The 20,293-nt window shown below is 43.1% G+C and overlaps 2 protein-coding genes across 2 annotated transcripts; both read right to left on the bottom strand.

The window, feature by feature from the left end:
- Positions 1 to 818: 818 nt before the first annotated feature.
- nol12 (nucleolar protein 12) lies at positions 819 to 3,145 on the bottom strand. The gene is made up of 6 exons (XM_003443104.5): positions 2,822 to 3,145; positions 2,271 to 2,376; positions 2,116 to 2,164; positions 1,873 to 2,018; positions 1,671 to 1,768; positions 819 to 1,291 (listed from the first exon to the last, which is right to left on the bottom strand). Exons 1-6 carry the CDS (start codon positions 2,923 to 2,925, stop codon positions 1,096 to 1,098), a joined length of 699 nt encoding a protein of 232 aa, XP_003443152.1. The 5' UTR covers positions 2,926 to 3,145; the 3' UTR covers positions 819 to 1,095.
- Positions 3,146 to 4,477: 1,332 nt separating this feature from the next.
- Positions 4,478 to 19,890, bottom strand: srebf2 (sterol regulatory element binding transcription factor 2). The gene is made up of 20 exons (XM_005468438.4): positions 19,536 to 19,890; positions 14,999 to 15,384; positions 14,615 to 14,807; positions 14,370 to 14,530; positions 14,026 to 14,178; positions 13,654 to 13,929; positions 13,437 to 13,551; positions 13,202 to 13,353; positions 12,418 to 12,619; positions 12,072 to 12,247; positions 11,572 to 11,821; positions 11,294 to 11,463; positions 11,036 to 11,207; positions 10,768 to 10,885; positions 10,506 to 10,615; positions 9,956 to 10,088; positions 9,174 to 9,345; positions 8,520 to 8,696; positions 7,088 to 7,199; positions 4,478 to 6,980 (listed from the first exon to the last, which is right to left on the bottom strand). The coding sequence occupies exons 1-20, from the start codon at positions 19,624 to 19,626 to the stop codon at positions 6,763 to 6,765; spliced, it is 3,537 nt and encodes a 1,178-aa protein (XP_005468495.1). The 5' UTR covers positions 19,627 to 19,890; the 3' UTR covers positions 4,478 to 6,762.
- Between the last annotated feature and the right edge of the window lie 403 nt (positions 19,891 to 20,293).

The following is a 20,293-nucleotide window of genomic DNA, read 5'->3' as shown; positions in this document are numbered from 1 at the left end:
CAGTTCCACACTACTACACACCACAAGACACATGCACTGTAACCAAGCAACTTCTACAAGCACCAGCGCCTCTGGTAAGTCAACATGTCAATTAAGCCTTTAATAGTGTAAAAATGAGGATGGTAGAAATATAAAAAAAAAAACGGTTTTTATTATGAAAAAGATTTAAAATTACCTGCCAAGAGGGGCTCCAGCCTTCAGCGTGTCATCATTAAGGATGAACTGCCCATCAGACCCCCATCAGGCACATGCCTCCTCTTCCCCATGCTCTCTGTCCTCCCGGGTTGCCAGACACTTAAATCAATCTGATTGGCTGCTCCAACAATGAGTGAAACTGCAGCATCTGCGCCGTCCATGGCGGCTCTTAGCTGACGCGGCTGAGACCCTGAAGCGCACACAAACCCCAGGACCAAGATGGAGCCAGTGGCTTATTGGTTCCCCTATTGAGCAGCTGTATTAAATATCATGGGCTTTAGAAAGCGAAGTGAAACGCTCATGCTAGCGACAGCTGGCACACGCTGGCTCAGGTTAACGTAAATAAATAAACACCGGCGAGGCGGGGGTGTTTAACATACATTAAAGCCGCTGGCTGTTGGCGTTCTACATGAAACTGCTTGGTTCTCCTTTAGATCACACAAACACAGGTGATACTCAGCTAGGAGGAAATACAGAGCTAAGGGTTGGTTTCCTGATGTTCTCCAGAGGATGTTGACAACACCATCAGGTTTCCTATTAAACAATAGAGCACAGTGGGACAAAATTCCTCACAGGGCGCGCTGACATAATGTGACATATGACTGCAACATGAGATCATCAGAAATGATTCAAATTTACTTTAATCAAATTTGAGGTAAATACAGCACACTCAGTAGACAATTAACAAATAACTATAATGGGAAGAAACAAAAAATGTTGGAAAATGTACAAAACTGAGCACAAGATTTCACAGGGCAGGTAACTCCAACATCATCTTTATGCGTACACGTATTCTGTTGGACGCGTGAGCATAAACACAACCAAGTCCAGTTTGTTGAGCTGGCCTAACAAGAGCATAAGTCCACTGTCAGGAGTTTCTTTCTCCCTTCATGCACTCCTTCAGTCCTGATGATGCGCTTTCTTCCCGGTCTGTCTACGTCTCTGACGCTTGCTGGTCCTGCCGCTTTTGTTTCTACCCTCTGTGACACCAGGTCTCCTCTCTGTCAGACGCCCCCGTCCACCTCGGCCTTCCTGCTTCCCTTTCCTCTTCCGCTTGCTGGTGTAAGTGCTGAGCTGCGTTGTAAGGGAGCGGATCCTGGAGTGATGAAAGAGTGAGAGAGAAAAATAAATAAACCAATCAGCTGGAGTTAAAGGGGCCAGGTAAGGTAGCTGTGTGTACTCTGGAGGTGGAGGAATACAATGCAGCATAGTATTAAGATATTTCACGTGTGGATATTGTATTGATACAGGGACACCAAATATCAACGTTTTATTAAATACATTATACTCTAGGATGAACAACTCATCTCATCCACCAGCATCATCCTGAGATTACATTAGCTGAGCAAATGAAATCAGCTCAAACGAAAAACCGTCCAACACTGGACACAAAGTCCAACGTTTTAATCTTAAAAGCAGGAAACAACTGATCACAAGCTGCTCTCAATTAGAGACGTGATTAACAAACTGCTTACTTTTTGTTAAGTATTGGATTCCCAGCTTTTTTTGGCATTCCAACCATTTTCTCTTCCTCTTTCTCCCCCTCAACCTCATTGTCACGCTCCTCATCAGCCTTCAAAACAAGCATACTCAGTGTTAATGCAGTATTATTACCTTCAGACTTAGAAGAACACACACATATAGCCTATTCAGATGATTACAGACCTTAATATTTACCTGGTTTGCTGCAGCTTCGAGAAGGCGAGCTCCTGTGAGGTCAAGATCACTGATGGTTGTCACGGTTACTGTGTGGTTGGGGTGATCGTACTGCACAGACTCAGTTGTGCTGGTTATCGCATCTTCCAGATCGTCTTCGGCATCCTCTGCAATACAGGATCACATAAAGGACAAGGAAGCTACATGCACAGATTATGAGACATCAATAAAATAACCAGAGCCCAAGTTTTCCTGTAAACTCACCGAGAGCTTCTGTCCTCTCCTTCAGCATCTTTATGTATTCCTTGTGTCTCTGTGAGGAGACAAACACATTTAATACCATTGCCTCTGTCCTCAATATGCTCAGGTCTTTAGCAAAAACAGGCTTTAAATCGGGGCTCTTTTCCATGAGGACTCACTTCTTCTCTGACTCTTATCTGCTCTTCCTTGATTTTCTTTCGAATTTCTTCTACTGCCGCTTTCCTCCTCTCCACCTTCCGCTTGTGAAAGCCGGTAAGATATTCCCTGAGAGAGGAGCAGAAGTCCAAAATTAAGTTATTAAGTCAGACTTAGAAAGTTGTAATTAATTCAGAGGAACCTTTATAACTCAAACTGAAAGACTGGCTACAGTTGATTTATGAGGTTTACATTACCTAACAAACACTTTAGTCAAATAATAACATTTCTAGAAATTAACAATATTTATAAATGCAGGTATATGATAGTTATGATAGGGTATATGATAGACACCATCAGCATGTTTAAATATGACGAGGAGAGTGGGAAGATGGGAAAGCCTCCACTTATTTAGTTAAAATCTTACACAAATTACACGCATTTATTTCCAACAAGCTTCCCAAATAAAAACATTTACTAAAAGCTGGTTCTAGTCTATGCTAATCAGCGCTAGTGCTAGGATGCTAGCTAACATGTTGAAACAGTGTTTAGAGCGACGCGCTTTAAAACTTACTGTCTGTTTTTCTCGTCAAACGTTACGATGCATTTGTTCTCCCTCTTCTTCGATCCTGGCTTGAACTTAGCCTTTTTGGACCCTTTGTTTTTAAAGTTTTTCATGTTGTACACGTGAGTTCGCTAAGTTACTATACCGCACGTCTCTTATTTTTGTCCGGGGGGGAACACATACCACATGCCCTCTACAGTTCCAACAGTTTGACAGCGGTATTTTAGTTTTTTTTAAATTACATACACACTAGAAATAAAATAAAATAAAATAAAATTAGCGTGGTGGCTAGCACTGTTGCTTCACAGCAAAAATGTCCTGGATTTGCGTGTTCTCCTCGTGTCTTTCTGTGTTGTTTCCGGGTACTCTGGCTTCCCACAGTTCATGCAGTTAGTGGGGTTAGGTTAGGTGGTGATTCTAAATTGGTTGTGGGTATAAATGTGAGTTTCATATTTAAAACTGAACTGAACTGTTTCGATCTGTCCAAGTTGCACCCCACCTTTCGCCCTATAACGATAGATGGGATAACCTCCAGCCCCCCACGACCCTGAATTAGATAAACGGAAGAAAATTAATAGATGGAATCAATCAATCAATAAACTTGTTAACAAACATTGCTTACCGGTTATATCAGTACAGTAGGAAATAATCTTTGGCGTATTAACTATAAACACATCACAGAACATGTACAGATGTAATTCTGGCCCCAGAAGTGTTTTTTCTTCCTGATGTGGAATATTCTTGTCATATCCGTGGATTAAAATCATCACCAGTGTGTATTTTGTTTAATTAGAGAAAGACGAGATATTTTCTTTCTTTTGATCAATTTTATTTTCAGGGAAAATCCTCATTATGAGAAGAGATGAGTGGATTCCAAAGCAAACCCAAAACTGCACCAACACGGACCAACATTTAGAGAACTCAAAATTAAGAAGATAAAAATACTTTCCTCTAAAATAAATATTTATTTCATACATAAATATATAGCTCATGTGAATCCCTCTAATTGTACGATCTTCTCGTGTGTCTACTTATTTTAAATATACAATCCGCGTCAATGTCAAGGGAGCATCCTACTTCTGAGCCCCTATGAATGAATCAGCTGTTATTATGCACAATAACTTTTACTGAAAAAACTTTTTACCTTCATATTGTGAATAATATCAAAGCACATAACACTGCGTCCAAATCTGGTGCTTTTTAAGTTGCCTTATTTTTTTTTCCAGCATTTTGAGCGCTCATAACTTCGAATCATAATTGCATGGCTCCTTTCCCTCTCCTCCTATTGTAGGTTCTTACTGTGCAACTAGAAATGTCTTGTCTCTGTGAAGAGGGGAAAAGTGTTTCATTTGAAGGAGAAAACTCAACTTCAGCACAGTTATCAGATTTCACTGGCCTTCACACCCAGCCAACGCCCACCTTCCCCTCTTTAATTTGCTCCTTCACATATTACTCATCGACAACCACTGAGTAACATACAGCATTTAGTAGAGACCAATCACACTCACACTTTCATGTGTCATTTTATTAGAAAACATCCAAATGAACAGATAAATTCAGACCATAAAAACACCTCAAGGGAAAAAAGACAAAAGAAACAAAATAAAAACAAACAAACACTCCAGCTCGCAGATGTTGTTGAACATAAATTTCTTCTTTGTGTAGTTTACCAGTCAGGGAAGCGTAATCTTAACTGATAGCAACACTTTCAGCACTCCTTAGATTACAGCTTGGGTTGACCTGGAAGACAGGGTACTGGAAACCTCTAATTGTATTCTAGTGTGTTTGCCCGTATCCTAAAATCAAGACATTACAATGTGCGCCAAAGAAAAACAAACAAAAAACATAGAGAGTGATCAAATTTACCATACCAAGCTAAAAAGTTTAAATGAAAGGATTCTTTAATAAAACAGGGAATTCCTCGGCTCCCGACCTTACGCTGCTCATACAAAACAATAACATAACTGCAACACTGCTCCCCTCTCCAGAAGCATTTATATTAATATTACAGAACCATTAAATAAGAAAGAAACAGGAAAAATGATATTATAAATCCTGCATCATGTATAAGACCATCATTACAAATAAAAAGCAAATTGGACTACAATTTCACAAAGCACAAAGCTCCTCCATCAATCCAACGTGATGAAATATGTTTGTTTTTTTACATAACATCGAGGCCTTTTTGCTTGCGATCTGTACAACGTCAGTTCTGTCAGTCTGCAGAGCATGACAACACCAAACAACGTTTGAGACCCCCCCCACATTAAAACCTGTAGCTTTTAAAGGTGGTTTATATACAGAGACGCAGCAGAGACGTGGGTTATTCTGCACAAACTTGTTTGCAATTTGATGCTTTTTTTGCTGCAGTGAAAACATGTCACTACAGCTACAGCTCGTGAATTCAAACTGACCATACCTGTTCTACACGAGGGATATTTTCTTGTTTTTTGTTTAAAACAAACAAAACAATCTAAAAGGCTCCAGCAGTTTTTCATAGGCGACTGTTCCCAGAGCTCTCTGCATCAGAGGATCCTCTCCAGACATTCACAGCCTGTTCTCACTCCCACATACTAATCAGCCTCACACTGAAATGCAGTTTAGCGTAGTAGTTCAACAGGAATCCCCCAACTCCTAAAAAGACACTGGGGGTGAGATGGGTTCATGTCCCAAACTCTTATCCTCTGGTTCTCTGGTCTTCTTTTTCAGACCAAGCTACACCACCTGCTTCCCTGATCTTCATGATGGAAATCACAGCTCAAAGGTGTCACTGTGCTGTGTGTCAAAAAAAGTGATGCAGAATTAGGGTGGTGGGTGCACCTTGGGTTCCAGTATGAAGATGATTGGTCAGTGAAGTCACGCAGCTTTCTTTTTTTGCTCTCTTTCTTTGTAATTAAGAACTTGCTAATAAACCTACTTCTTCTATGTACAACCTATATACAATCACATTATAAGTTTGAATGCAATTCATTTCTCATGTAAATGCACCAGCGTGCTTGTGTGTGTGCATTTAGACATTTTCAAACTTGTAGCCCCATTGCTGCCTCCCTCTGTCATTTAAATGTTCCCCTGTTCTCTGCTTCATGTGACGGGGTGGAGCATGCCTGCAGCAGCAAACCAAACCCTGAAGTGTTGTTTCTGCTGCATCCTGCGGTTCAAGGAAAGCAGATCAGCTGTGTGTTACTGGAATGATGCTGCACTGGACTGAAGCACAAGTCACTTCTAATGGTCACAGAATTCTCTCTTTTTTTTCCTTTTTTTTTGCTCCACAGTACAATGCTGGCACTGTACAGTGTGTGAGGTAGATAAGGAGAGACACTACTCAGCACTGTACGGTTTAAAGCAAGCTAGTCTATCTGCATCCTAAAAGCACAGTCGTGCTCAGACCTCAGCCGTCTACTCTTAAATACTGTGAAGCCCTTAAATGAAGCTTGCAAATGAAACGACACATTACTATTACTGCAGCACTCACATTGCTGGGTGCCAGTAATGATTGTACGGCGTGGTGTCCTAGAGCAAATCAATGCACTGCTGCATTCATTCATTTAAATAGCTATTAGATAATGGTCCCTTTTCCCTTTAGGGCCTTTTAAACCTGATTTTTTTTTTTTTTGTTTGGAAAGAGGCAGCCAGCCAGCGTAGTACCAGTAATGACCAGAAGGTGGGGTGATTGTGCTGCAACAATTAAACTTGAGCATCAAAGGAGCAAACGTTTCAGCCAGGCGTGTGGATACAGTGCTGATGGATACAGCTCTGTATCCATCAGCGAAAAAAACAAAACCAAAACAGCTGTGTGTGTTACGGTGTCCACGTGGCAGAAAGTCTATATTTCTAAAAAGCTGACAATTATAAAATTACATGTTGGCGGAGGAGAAGCCTGGTTAATGTCCCTGTGTGTGTGTGTGTGTGAGACAGCAGAACCACAGAGAAGCCTTGTTTGTTGTGTGTGTTCAGGAAGCGGCGATGGTGGTGCCCCCGCTGAGGCGCAGCAGAATCTGCTGACAGTCCTGCAGCGACCGGCGGTCTCCCACCCGCTCCAGGGTTCGCTTGGCCTCAGCCAGTAGACGAGCTCTGTGCCCGGGTGGGGTTAGCAGGGGCATGGGGAGGTGGCGGCAGGCCAGCAGAATGGCGTGAGCTCGCTCCCTCTCGCCTAAAACACACTCGCCATCTGAAAGCAGGCAAGGAGGAAAGGAGGAGGGGAAAAGAAGAAGAAACGGGATTTATGTCTTTTCTCTTGGTGTGTCTCGTGTCGCACACTAGGACGGTGTTGCCTACCAGCTGTGTAGGAGCTGTGCGTCCTGCGTCGGAGGTTGTGCTCCAGCAGCTGGTGTGTCCTTGTGGGACTGGCTCCAGCCATCAGCCTCACTGTGGTCTCATGAAGGAACACCTAAATAACACAAACAGCTGTCATTATTAGGTATTTATTATCATTTTAACTTGGCTGAACTGATCTGAGCAGCCCTCAAATTCTCTCAGCAGGCACCAATGTCCATGCATATGTTAGCAACCAGTTCCTTGGCTTTACTAAAGCTATTCTTCAACCCTCTGTATTCATTTTGGGGGTTTTTTCGGCTATAAACTCTTTGAAACAGCTCTGTATGCATAACATTTACAATTCAACTAAACTAAATAAGCTGCAACAAAAATGTGGAGGTTTAGTTTTTCAAGATTGACAGCAGGCCTGTAAAAATTCACCGATTTGTCTTTCTTCAGCCTCTTCAGTACCACACCAACGCAAACTCCTTTTACATCACACACTTTGATCTGAACGCCAGTTTCTGTCATTGTAAGAAATTTAACTGCACGTTAAATCAATGAGATATCTTAATAAAAGACAAAGATTTGCAATTTCAAAAGTGTGTCTCAGTTTTTCTACATGATAAAGAAATAAAAGAGCCAGCATGACTTTTGGACCTAAATTGTAATAACTGAATGTGTAAAATTACAGAACTCTATAATTTAATGGCTTTGTTGTATAATGAATGGGGGAGGTTGTTATCAGCAGGGAAAGCTTGTAAAACCTGTGAAAATACAGTCCAAAATTTAAGTCCTCCTTCACATTTTCCAAAGCCAAAAAATGTCTTTGAAGGTTTGATTCTGGCCCTCGGGTCTTATGTTTGACGCCCTTGTTCTAACCCTTTGTCTACTTTCTTTCCTCAGATTTCCTCCACTGTGCTATTTAATAGGCCAAATGTGAAAAACTTAGCAGTCTCAAAAAACAACAAATACATTTACTAGAGGAGCCTTAATGGCTCCTCTAGTAAATCTCAGAAGCGTGACTGATGATATGGTGAACTGAAGTGAAAGTTCTGGAACTGGTAAAAGTGATGGAGATTCATAATAAAAAATTAAAAAAAAATATTATGTTCATAATGAACAAGAAATGTACCGAGATGATTTCTCACTTGAAGGATGGAGCCATTTACAGCTTCACTACTGCGAATACTTGGAAGCTGATCGCTGTTGCAAATTTTATTATATATTTTTGAAATTTAATAAGCTACAATAAAAAAAAAACAAAAAACGCCCAAAAACATTTCCTGCGGTGCCAAACTGCCAGCCTAAGAAATCCAGAATGACGAATCTCTGGCACTTCTTCCCCTCATTGCAGCCTGAACATAGAGAGCTCTGTCTTTATGATCCTTTGCATATTTCAGCTATCAGCACTATTATTAACATATCTGAATTAATCTTCCCAAAGCCGTACCTTGTGTTGTCCCTGTCTGTAGCACTGTGTGAGTTTTCTGAGTGCGCTGAGGTCCCTCTGGAAACCAGCCAACTGAGATCCAGGAGCCGGGCCAGGTTCTCCATTACTGCTGCTTCCCCGCTGCCATAAACTGGTCCTCAAAGTCAACAGGAGGTCACAGACCAGTAGCTCAACCCCCTTGGAAAAAAATGAAAACACAGCTGTTGGGTATAGCTGCACATTAAAAACCAAACCCCACAATTACCGGTAAATCTTAGCCGACGTGCATGCCAGAGATCAAGTCTGAAAAGATATTCACTGTTGCTCAGTGTTAAGTGGTGGGGTGTGTAGTGGATGCGTGCAGATCAGGGAGGCCTCTGTACTGCACTGCAGACACATTGCACTCGGCTTCAGGATCATGCAATGCAACTACAATGCACCACAGCCACCTCCTGCCACCCAGACTGCGCGCACACACAGCCCCACAACAGCCTGACCCTAACTTTGTGTGTGTGTGTGAGTGTTTATGCATGATTAAGCTTTAACTACAGTTAGTGCTGCACTGTGAGACAGTAACTTGTACTATATGGAGGACTCTTTGATGTCTGCATGCACTGCATGTATGAATATAGGGGCCATGTTTGGTACATCATACGGGAACTGTTGGTACCCTACCTTGTTCAGCCAGTTCCCAGACTGGGCGAGCGGCACTGAGATGCTGGAGCACAGGTAGCTGCTGCCTCTGTCACAGTGAGAAAGGCAGGCTATTGCCCCTTCTCCCTTCAGAGGGGACAGGCTCATCTGTACAGCCTTGCAGAGAAGCAGCACAGCCTTGGGCAGAGGATGGCTGGAATAGAGAGGGACATTTATCAGGTTATTGTGCTTTGTTTTTTTCCCCCCTCCCACTTTGGATACAATTACTTTAGAAAAATCGGCACCTATAAACAGTTTGTAGAACCACCAAGTGTGAATCAGATTTTTAATGATCAAATCTGCACAAGATTAAAGTGGATGGGGCCGATCCAGGGCTTAAAATGCAATAACAGGAGAAGAAATTAACTCGAACATGTTTACTGGAGGTGCAAAGATGCACAAAGAATTAATAGCAAAGTGCAAAAAACTGATTTCTCTGTTGGCTTACGACTGTTCAGTCATAACATCTTAATTGAGTCAGCTTTATTGCCATTTTTGAAGACTGCAAACACAGTGCTGAATATAGAATATACACCTGTATGTGCTGCATGTTTTTGATTTAATTAAAACACAGCCAGGCAGATAGATAAACAGATACCGCCAAATGTCTGCAGGACAGTTTTAATCTGCCTTGATATTGGCTAAATGCTGTGTAACATGTCAGTCGGTCAATTTTCATACTCCGACCATTCAGTGACCTCTGTTGCTGGACATCCTGGAATAGACCACTCCCATTAAGGTAGAATATATTTCAATGCACTTACTCAAGGATGTGCAGAGCTCTCGGCATTCGCTCAGCTTCTGCCAAAAGTGACCTCACTGCGACGTCATCGCCCTGCAGCCAGTACACGGCAGCCTTCAGGACCACAGCCCACCAGCGACTCACTGGATCCCCCACTGGAAGGAAAAAAAGGAAATAAAAGAAGAAAAATTATGCATAAAGAAAATGTAGCTCAAACAGGTTGGGTGACCTCTTGGCATTGTAGCTTTCCTGCTGTTATCAAAAGCTGCATGCGTGACTGTAAAACACTTTCTTTTGTGTAGGGCAGCGACCAGATTGTCACTGTGTTCTTATCCACTGCATTCATTTGTATATATGAAATGACTGTTAGCTGTGATAATACCACAAAACATTCATGTGGAAAGCGAATAGTGACTGACTATCAGTGTGCTGCTAGAGGAAAGTAAATCCATTCAGGCTGACAGAATAACTCAGATTAATCATCACAGAAGAAAACGTTTTTTTCCCCCCACGCAAAGATCACTTTGCGATTCTTATTAAACTGTCACGGTTCTTTGTCATATCAATCATACCTGGAATGGTGGTGTGACTGGGAGGAGTCGAGAAAGGCGGAGGTGGGGAAGGAGAGTCCTCTGTGCAGCTGTTCAACAGCTGCAGGAACTCCAGGGCGCTGGAAAACTCTCTGAAAGGGTAGAAGAAAAGAGAAGCTAAAAAACAAATCTAAATCTAAAATTTACACCAAGCTGTGAAACAAAACAAAACAAAACATAATCTATAAACAGTAAAGTGTCTGAGTTTGTCGGTAGCGCGTTGCTGCTGCTATTCAGGCCTTACCCAGAGTCGTTCTTGCGTTTTTCTGCTTCAGAGTCGCTCTGCGGCTGGATGAGGGTGTGAACGGCTCTTTCCAAAAGCTTCCTGCAGAAAGAGCGGTGCAGCTGGGCAATGGGGTCAGCTGGGAGGAAAGATCAACAGGAAAGCAGAGAGGAACAGGAATATCACTCATTAATTTTTGAAACAAAGCAGTTAACTGGAATATTTTATTTTGAATTTGAGTAGTAAATTAAAGGAAACTTAAGGAGTAGCCCCAACATTCACAACATACCTGGGTCTCTCTGAGAAGTGTACACCCCATCGCCGTTTTCTGACTTCACTGACCAATCACAGCTCAGGAAGAACTGCCTCCCCAGTGGAGTGAAGAGCCAGCGCAGGCAGTCGGGGATCGTCTTGGTTTCTGATTGGTTGGCCACACTCTCAGCACAGCCCAGCAGGTAACCCTAAGAGACAGACGAGGTTCAAAATATGATAAAGTGCGACTGAAGCCAAACATCAACAGTGATGATTTCAAAGGTGACACACTTACAGGGAGACAGGAGAGATGGTGGCCCAGCACAGTGCGCAAGGCTATGGCGGCAGTGACATAAATCTGGGCGAGCTGCGTGGGGGCCATCTTGCCGTGGGCGCTCACGCTGAGGTTCACAGCGCTTAGAGAGAGCGACAGAGCCCACAGGCTGCTACGCTGAGGCAGCTTTCCTGTAGAGACACAGAGGAAGCAGATAATGTATCTTCTCATCATGTCAACGCGTGTGAAAAGTACAAAACCATCTGCTGGATTCCTGTCTGTGCAGCCTAAACGCTTACCCGTGAGTTGCAACTGGCTGAGCTGGTGGTAAACAAGTGCCGCGTCCCTCGCGCTGGTCCTCGCCTCCTCCCCTTCGTGCTTCCCTCCGACCTGGTGGACAAGCCAGCCCAGAGGAGTTGGGCGATGCAAGCAGTAGCGAATGACGTTCCAGGAGAGTGAGCAGACGAGGTCCAGCTTGGTTGAGGGAAGAGCTCTCGTCAAAACAGAGAGGCAAGTCTCTAAACTGGCCGCTGCTGCTGTGTAATCTCCCTGTAGGAGAGAGAATCACATGAGAAATGGTAAAGTAGTCAGCGTAGACTGACGGAAGAAAAAAACCGAGAAGGTTGTGGCTTAGCTACGAAAGACTTTATTAAAGCACAAATCTGCAGAGTGCTCTTTAATAGAAAGAAAAAAAAATCTTAGGGCACATCCAACTCTAAGAAGTTCTATTAATGCAAGAGCATCAGAATAATGGTTTGTTTAAAACATCTCAAGTCCATCTGATCTGATCTGCACTCACCCTGTTGAGATGCAGGTCTGCTTGTTTGCGGTGCCTCCAGAAGGACACAGATTTTGGTGAGTGAAGCGGTGTGACTGGCTCCCACAGGTACAGCACCCTGACACAGCCCCACACTGCTCCCACTCCACTCAGCACCCACACCATCACCCACGGCAACAGGCAACGCACCCAAGATGCTGGAGGATGTGAAGAAATGAAACATGTCAAAAACCATGTCAAATCTATGAGAGGATGGACAAACCTGTATTTTTAAGATTCTAACAAAGGATTTTCTAGGTGGTATGAACAGGAATCAGCAATTCATCAACTTCTGGGGTAAATTAAATTAAAGATCATCAATCCTCACCAAATTCCTGCGTGTGACTTGGAAACCAGACAAGCGTTCTAGATGGGCCGTGGCCTCCGGAAAGGGCGGGGCTGCTCGACGTCTCCGATCCCAGTAAAGATGGAAGAGGGTTCAGGGAGAGGCAGAAGAAAGTCAAGGCGCAGAGGAGCAGCCGAGAGCGATCCATCACGCCAACCGAGGGAGAGTCCGGCTCACTCTTTATCTAAGAGACAGTAAGAGAGACAAAGAACAGGTTCACAGGGACGATAAATAATACTTTAAATGTAGTAAAGCAGCATTCGATTTATAATCACAAACCCTCACAAACCATCTAGTGAAGCAAGCGGAAAAAGAAACCTTTCTAAATATCAACGTAAATCAAATTTGATCAAAAAAAGAAATCAGCTGTCTCGGAAAAATTTTCAATAAATGTGTTAGCTTATGGGCGTTCACCAGCTAAAAGCTTTTACTGTGAAGCAAAGCGAGTGGGAGTAATGTGCAATAAAGCTTTTGTCGACAGAAAGAACTACAACCGCCCCAGGTGTGAAGAACAAAAATTTTAAAAAAAAGGAAAAAAAATCTCATTCTAATCTTCAAAGAGGCACTTTGAAGATTAGAGTAGGAAGTCTTTTAAAACTGCCACTGTCCTTCCTTTGACCTACATAAACACACTGAGCTAATCAGTTTGCTGACACTGAAACACTGCAGTCTGCTAAGCCACTGAGCCACAACCATACTCTGTGTGTGTGTGTGTGTGTGTGTGTGTGTGTGGGTGCGTGCGTGCGTGCGTGTGTCCTGTCCTCACCTGTTCGTGATCCAATAAAGGGCTCCCTGGTTCTGAGTCAACACAGTAAGGAGAGAACTGGTGAGGGGAACCAGAACCAGAATCTGAGGCCGGAGGTGACATCAGAACTACTTCCTCTTTCAGCTCCACATCTTCAGACAGCGTCACGGGCTCTGGGATGGAGAGAAAGTGTCAATGCATTGGAGTTGCTGTAACTTCTGATCTGCTCGCAGCTTTAAGTAAAGTGAAGACTTACTGTTCTTCTGGTTGGCCATCTTAAGGGCCAGGTTCTCCTGGCGCAGTTTGTGGTTAACCTGTTGCAAGTGCTTTATGTAGTCAATGGCCTTCCTAAGCACTCCTGACTTATGCATCTGAGAAGAAATACATGGAATTTAAAATGCTGAAAGCATATTATATTACCCAGACTTAATATTTTTATTGTCTCCTTTAAAATAAATAAATAAATTACTAACCTTCGCATCACTGCCCATGACCAGATCTCTGAGCTCGATGATCTTGTCGTTGATCGAGGATCTATACCTCTTCTCGATGATGTTGTGAGTTGTCCTCCTCTCGCCCTCCTTCACTACCCCTCCTAGCCCGACTCCTCCCGCTGTCACCTGGCACTGATCCATGCTTGGCCTAGCTGTGCTTTGACAAGAGCCTGGCTGTATCTGTTTGATTGGCAGCTTATCTCCTCCTCCCATCATAACAGGGACAGTGGTCAGGATGTTGCTGCTCATAAGTGTCTGGGGAACGAAAACAAACACAAAAACAGTTTTTAGTCTTAATCATAACCTTTGTTTGCATGTAAATAGCAGTGTTGAATCATGCACAGTGCATACCGGGACTTGCAGAGCTGTGTTTTGGATGGGTGTGGTCAGGGTGGTGATGCCTGCAGGACTCTGCATGGTAGACAGCACCTGTGTCCCGTCTGGTTTGAGAGTTGTGAGAACCAGTGAGTCCGTCTTAAGAATCTGAGGCTGCTGGACCAAAACCTGAGTGAAGACAACCATAAATTGAAGGTTTTCATGTTTGCTTGACTATCACTGTGAAACTAAATATTATGTTAGGGGTTATATTTGCAGTAACTTGGGGTAAAGTTATTTAGGTAAGCTTTGGTGAAATATTCTGATAGCAGAAACTTTGTTTACTCGTCCAATCCTGCTAACAACTGAGGATTACTTACAGGTACTTGTTGCACCTGCTGTTGCACAGTGTGGACTGCAGTGGGCGCTGTGGAGATGGTCTGGATGGTTTGACCTGTTGGGGTCAGAACACGCTGGTGCTGAATGGCCACTGGCTGAAGCTGGGGTGACGTCATGATGCTCTGCACTTGTGGCTGGAGGACTGGAGTAATGAGAGAGAAAACAAAAAAGAGATTTAGGAAAAATAAAAAGCCAAATTAAATTGCATTCCCTGCTCTGTACTCACCTTGGAAGCCCGCAGTAGGGCTCTGCTGGCAAATGACAGGGTTCTGAATGAAGCGGGACTGTCCGCCATTGGAGGCAATCATCACTGTCTGGGTTGCTTGTGTCTGTATGGGCATCGGTGTTTGGCTGTGGGTCTGAACCAGGGTGTGAACTGGGAAGCTTTGAGTCTGCATGGGGATCCCCTGGGTGTGCATCTACATTCAAAAACAGAAAAACAGATTTTTGTTTATCTGTTACAGTCTTTAAGCAGTCAGAAAATGTTTTTATGTCAGCAGAAGCACCACTGCAGCACTAGTCCATCACTGTAACAGTCAGACTACAGCTTTCTCCACTCCTAATAGGACTGTACGAGTAGCGTGTGAGAAAGCGTCAGGTAAATCTGTACCTGGATGGTTGTCTGGGCTGTCTGTTGGGGTTGAGGCTGGATGGGTTGGACCATCTGAGGCCTTGGTTGAAGGAGTGGAGGGCTGCGGGTCACCTGTTGCTGCACTGAAGCACTGGCTGGGGGGGAGGGGGTTTGTGCGGGAGTGAGGGGAGGGGTGAGGGGTACTGAATGTGGGGACAGTGTCTGGGAGGAGGTGAAGCAAGCGTTGGAGCTCTGGTAGGCAGCATTGGTTGAGGGCTGCGGTGTCTGGGGCGTCTGAGCAATTTGAGGTTGAGGCCGTGGGGTGGAGGCGACTCCACCACTCTGCAGAGAGCCTGCTGAGTTCATCTGATCATCGAACAAGTCTGGGAAGTCCCCCACCTGATTGCTGACAAACTGCAGCATCTCTGAAAATAGGGAGAAAGTAAACAGACAAGAAGTCAAAAACATCATCTGAGGTGTATCTGAACATCTCTGCAAGTCTCCTCTGTAAGTGAGGCCTCGTGCAGGTTGCTTCAGTGTAGATCAGCCAAAGATATGAACAGAAACTTCAAGACCTGACCTTGAATTGACAGATATCCACACAAGCACAGCTACTGTTCTGGTCATAAATCAGTATAAAGAAACCTTCAAACAGAAGGCCTTGAAGAAGTTTGATGTAATCTCAATTGATGCTACAAAAGAGATTGGCAGAAAGAGTAAAGAACACTTAGATGAAGAATCGAGCAGCTCTGAAAGGCGTGATAGACAGATACATGCCCCCCACCCACTCACTCACCCACTCACTGACAGTGTGTATGCTGGTCCTCGTGGTTTGGCAACATGACAATATGCACTTAGTTGCCAGTTCATTAGACCCATCGTACTAAATCTAAAACAAACTGCCTCCTCGTGAGGAGAGGTTTTATTAGGAAACAATGATCAACTTAATGTCTTGATTATTTTTGGGAATGTTTTTTTGTATATGAGGTTTAAGTATGAGGTAAAATATTAAGCATTTTTTTGACATTTCGTTTGCAAAAATCACTGATAGAAATAGTGTTGAGACAAAATATCAATACACTTATATAATCATATCACAGCCTCTTGCAATATGTTCCCAGCACATTCTTGTCAAATGCAGTACTGTGCCAAAGTCTTGAACCACCACTCATTTCTTTATATTTTGCTAGAAAAATGGGTAATATGTGCAGCTATTTATCAAAACTTGGGCAAACATGCACACAAATACAGTATTTAGGGCAAAGTGAGCTTTTCTACACTTGTAACAAGCCTGAGAGTCAATATTTGGTATGACTGGCAGCCTGATCTCTCTTAGGCACCTATCAAGTAATCTTCAGGAATACTCCAGACTTCTTGAAGGACATTCAAAGGTCTTGTTTGCATGTTGGCTGCCTTTTGTTCTGTCCTCTGTCAGGATGATCCCATGCCACTTCAATAATGTTGGGTTCTGGGATCTGGGGAGGCCAATCCATCACTGACTGCGCTCCATTGTGTGTTTTTCTATCCAGGCATGCTTTTACTGGGTTGGCATTGTGTTTGGGATCACTGTGTGGATGCTGGAAAATGAAGTTGCTGCCAATAAGATAATTTCCAGATGTTACTGTATGGTGGATCAAATCTGATGGTACTGCTGTTGCTATTGACTCTTTTGGAATCACCGTGTTGGTTCAAATGACTGTCTTGCTAAGTATTATTTACTTTAGTAATTTGAAGGTTAAAGTTTCTAAAATGAATCCCCTTCCAAAAAAAGACAACGATATTATGAAATATCACTGGGACCAGAGAAAAGAATTGATTAGTGCACGCTTTGCAGAATTTCTCACAGGACTTTGGAACTGAAAACACTTTTGACGTATCCCATGTGGTTGAAGCTTGCCTGCTTATGTCACTGATAGTGCCTATGCCCTTAGCTCTCAGGGTCAGCGCAGCGTCAATAAGCTGAGCCTGTAACCTTGAACTTTATCTTAATGTGAGGCGGAGAAATCAGGCAATACAAAAGACACAAAGAACTTTTTGTCAAGTGTTAAATCACTAAGCGCACAACCCTTGGACACCACATATCAATACACCTAAGAAGCCCTGCAAGCCACATGTTAAAGTTAACTACAGTCACTACTTTGCAGCCTCAAAGTGAGTGAATTTTTCCTGCATTAATGAGTGATTTTTTTGGCATCAGGAAAATACAAGGCGACTGTGTAATACAGTACTATAAGACCCTTTATCAATCCCAGCGCAGTGAAACATGTTCTGCATCTTTTATGCCTGCAATAAAGTTACTGCTTCCTTTTTTGGTGATTTGACTTCTAGATAAGGTTCCTACATTTTTTTTAGCACAATATCGCTGCAGGACATTTTGTATTTCTACTTTAATGATGTAATGTTCGAAACAAACGCAACACAAAAAGCACTGGGGTACAAGAATAGATGCTTGAAGCTGCAAAGCGAAGAAGGAAAACTCACAAACTTTTTAAAACACCAAAAGGTTCTCAGATATGTTTGGAAAAGAAGCCAGCATCCTGTCAGCTTTGTCTTTGATCACTCGCTGCATTTCAGTGCAGCGTACAAAAACAATAAAAGGCGTTCGTTCTCATCAGTGTGCCGGGTTGCCAACTCCAGAGATGAATTGAAATCCAACAAGTCTTTAAAACAAACTCATCTGTGTTCAGATCTCATCTTGGATCATATATCATATCTGCATTTCTACTGCTGCAAAATCTCAAGCTGTAAAAAAAGAGATCAACAGTCCAACACTAGCAGCAGAGAGGTCAAGGCCAGTAATTCATGCACTCATAGCCATGACTGAAGTCTGCATGTGACCTGTGTTGACACAGAGGTAAAGAAACAGTGATGACCACTTTCAAAACCAATAAAAGGGAAACACTTTGAGGCTTGCTTTGAAAAGTGAGCCCAGAGGAGCGCAGGACGTGATTTCAAATAAGCCGCACCACAGGAACACTAAATGGGCTTCCTCTCAGGAGCGTTTCTACCAACCATCCAGTCGAATTTACACTTACAGTAGGGCACTCGCACACTTCAACACCTCGAGGGGAGGGGGTTACAGTGGCTGACAGAACAAAGCAACTCTGAGCCCCTGGAGCTTCAGACAGAGACTCCGAAACAAAGGGTAAATCCATTAAATGGGGGTACAGGGCGAGGGTGAGGGTGTAGTGGGGGACAATTTTGTGGGCTGCTGAGAGCAGAGAAAATAAGTTACATAAGCAGAGCAGCAGTTGTTAAGTGAATAATTGGAAAAGCAAGAATATTCGACATTAATACGGAGTCAAATGCACAAAAGAAAAGCTCGTGACTAATCTGAATTTGCAGCAGTTAAATGCTTTTCCTCATGGGAAACCTGCATTTTTCCCCCAAATAGCTGCAGGCAAAATGCACTGAGTGAAGCAAAAGTCAAGTTAGGATCAGTCAAACCTCAACAGTCATTTGACTTTCACACAATCTGCACATTCTTCTTTTGACACATTGATTAAGTGAGATTAAATAGCTGTGACATGGGCTGTTCACCACAGAGAATTAACACCAGATGCCACCGGCAGGTAGGTTTTCAAACCCATGCATAGTAATCTTTTTTTAATCAAAGTCTTTTTATTGAAAAAGGTTTTTGTACAATCACAAACAACAAATTAAACATACAAGCAGTAGAGCATACTGCTTTAAAAAAAACAAAACATAGTAATCTTTATTGGGCTTTGCATGATCTCAGAGCACTTTGGTTGGTTGTATGCTGATGACTAATTTAAACCTAACACAACCAATTCATCCCATACTGTGCGACACACACACACACACACACACACACACACACACACGTGTATCAATCCGGTCTGGTGGGTTAGCATTCAGTAAAATTCCACCCTAATAAAAATCTGGTGACTCTGCGTTGGCCAGCCTCACACCAAAAGCCCCCATCCTTTCACTGTGTGCCAAAGGGTGAAACATGTTTTGATAACAGGGAAGTTGGAACAAGGATGCTGTTTGTTCACAGGGTACAGGCCCACAGACTGCAAAACGCAATCTGTTTTATTTATTTATTTATTTATTTTTGACAGAGATGTTGTCCCACAGATGATGCTCAATTAGGTCTGCAGAAGCAAAAAGATGCTCAAGTAGGAGGAAAAGCTTCCTTCAAGAACAAGAAGAAGGTCAGAAAGTAACTGACACTTCTTATGGAGGAGTCAAGACAACAACAGTATCACTTCTTCATCTTTTAGTTTAGGTTAATTGTTTGTGTGATTGTTTTGTTTTTTTTTGTCTTTTTTTTGTGTGTGTGGGGGGGATTAGAGAAACAAACAGAAGAAAATACACAACGATAATGCCAAAATAACAGAGCATTCGAGGACTACTAAATATAAGTGCTCTCTTTTTTCCTGAGCGGTATCTTGAATACTTAAACATTGTCGCAAGAATTAAGAGCCAGAGCTGCTCATCTCCTTCCGCTCGGCAGGAAGAACAGCTGTCGGGCTAAACGGAAACAGGCCAACACTCGTGAAACACAGCTTACCCTTCCTAATTTTTTTTAAACAGTGACACGGTCACTCACCGTCAATGTCTCCCAAGGTGAATTCGTCCCCTAATTCCGCTAAAGTCGGGTCCATGTTCTCCATGGTGGAGATATACTCCCCGCTGTCCATCCTATCTGTCAGCAGCTCTCCTCTCCGGTTGTCACCGGAGGGACAAAACAAACAAGGTCCACGAGCTCCTCCGTGGGCGTTCGGCAACGCCTACCACACACCTAACTGACCGCGGAATATGTCCTTTCACCTGAACAACCCCAAAACAACACAGAAGCCCCAAGAGAGGAGCACTTCTACACCGATAAACTCATTGGCATCAATTTATGTTTGAGGCGACGCCATCTTGTTTCACGCTCATTACGTCATTCACAAACAGACTCCGTGGCCCATAGCGGGATCTGATTGGCTGAGACCTGTCCGTTCTTGTCATGAGACCAGTCATCATCGTCCAATGACAGGCCAGTATTCGCCGTGGTCTGATAGTACGTCAACCATCAGAAGCTTGGGTGTCATTTGAATAAACCGCTCCCCCTACCTTCATGAAAAGAACCCGACCTCGGTGGACAAATGCTGCTCCTTGGAAAAGATGACGGCGATAAACACACACAGTCATTCTGCAGTCATTCGCAAAAATACACGTTTTAACAGTTTCACTCGTTTCTTAAGCATGTTTTCCAGCGTACGGATTAATACTATCTTATTTATTGTTTACCTTTTAACCCATCAAAGATTACAAGTTGTGTTATAGACAAAAAAGGTTAATGGCATATACTCCAAGTTTTAC

This window comes from Oreochromis niloticus, linkage group LG4 (genome assembly GCF_001858045.2).
Source record: "Oreochromis niloticus isolate F11D_XX linkage group LG4, O_niloticus_UMD_NMBU, whole genome shotgun sequence".
NCBI lineage: Eukaryota > Metazoa > Chordata > Actinopteri > Cichliformes > Cichlidae > Oreochromis > Oreochromis niloticus.
This window is presented reverse-complemented; position numbering and strand designations above follow the sequence as displayed.

What these genes read in the sequence shown, in the direction of transcription:
- nol12 (XM_003443104.5), bottom strand. Translation starts at nt 2,925, where the DNA reads ATGAAAAACTTTAAAAACAAAGGGTCCAAAAAGGCTAAGTTCAAGCCA. An exon ending in TTTGACGAGAAAAACAGACA is followed by an intron (nt 2,377 to 2,821) that starts GTAAGTTTTAAA and finishes CTCCTCTCTCAG; the next exon opens with GGAATATCTTACCGGCTTTC. An exon ending in TCGAAGCTGCAGCAAACCAG is followed by an intron (nt 1,769 to 1,872) that starts GTAAATATTAAG and finishes CTTGTTTTGAAG; the next exon opens with GCTGATGAGGAGCGTGACAA.
- srebf2 (XM_005468438.4), bottom strand. Translation starts at nt 19,626, where the DNA reads ATGGACAGCGGGGAGTATATCTCCACCATGGAGAACATGGACCCGACT. An exon ending in GATGGCCAACCAGAAGAACA is followed by an intron (nt 13,354 to 13,436) that starts GTAAGTCTTCAC and finishes TCTCCATCCCAG; the next exon opens with AGCCCGTGACGCTGTCTGAA. An exon ending in CTGGGAACTGGCTGAACAAG is followed by an intron (nt 8,697 to 9,173) that starts GTAGGGTACCAA and finishes TTTTTTTCCAAG; the next exon opens with GGGGTTGAGCTACTGGTCTG.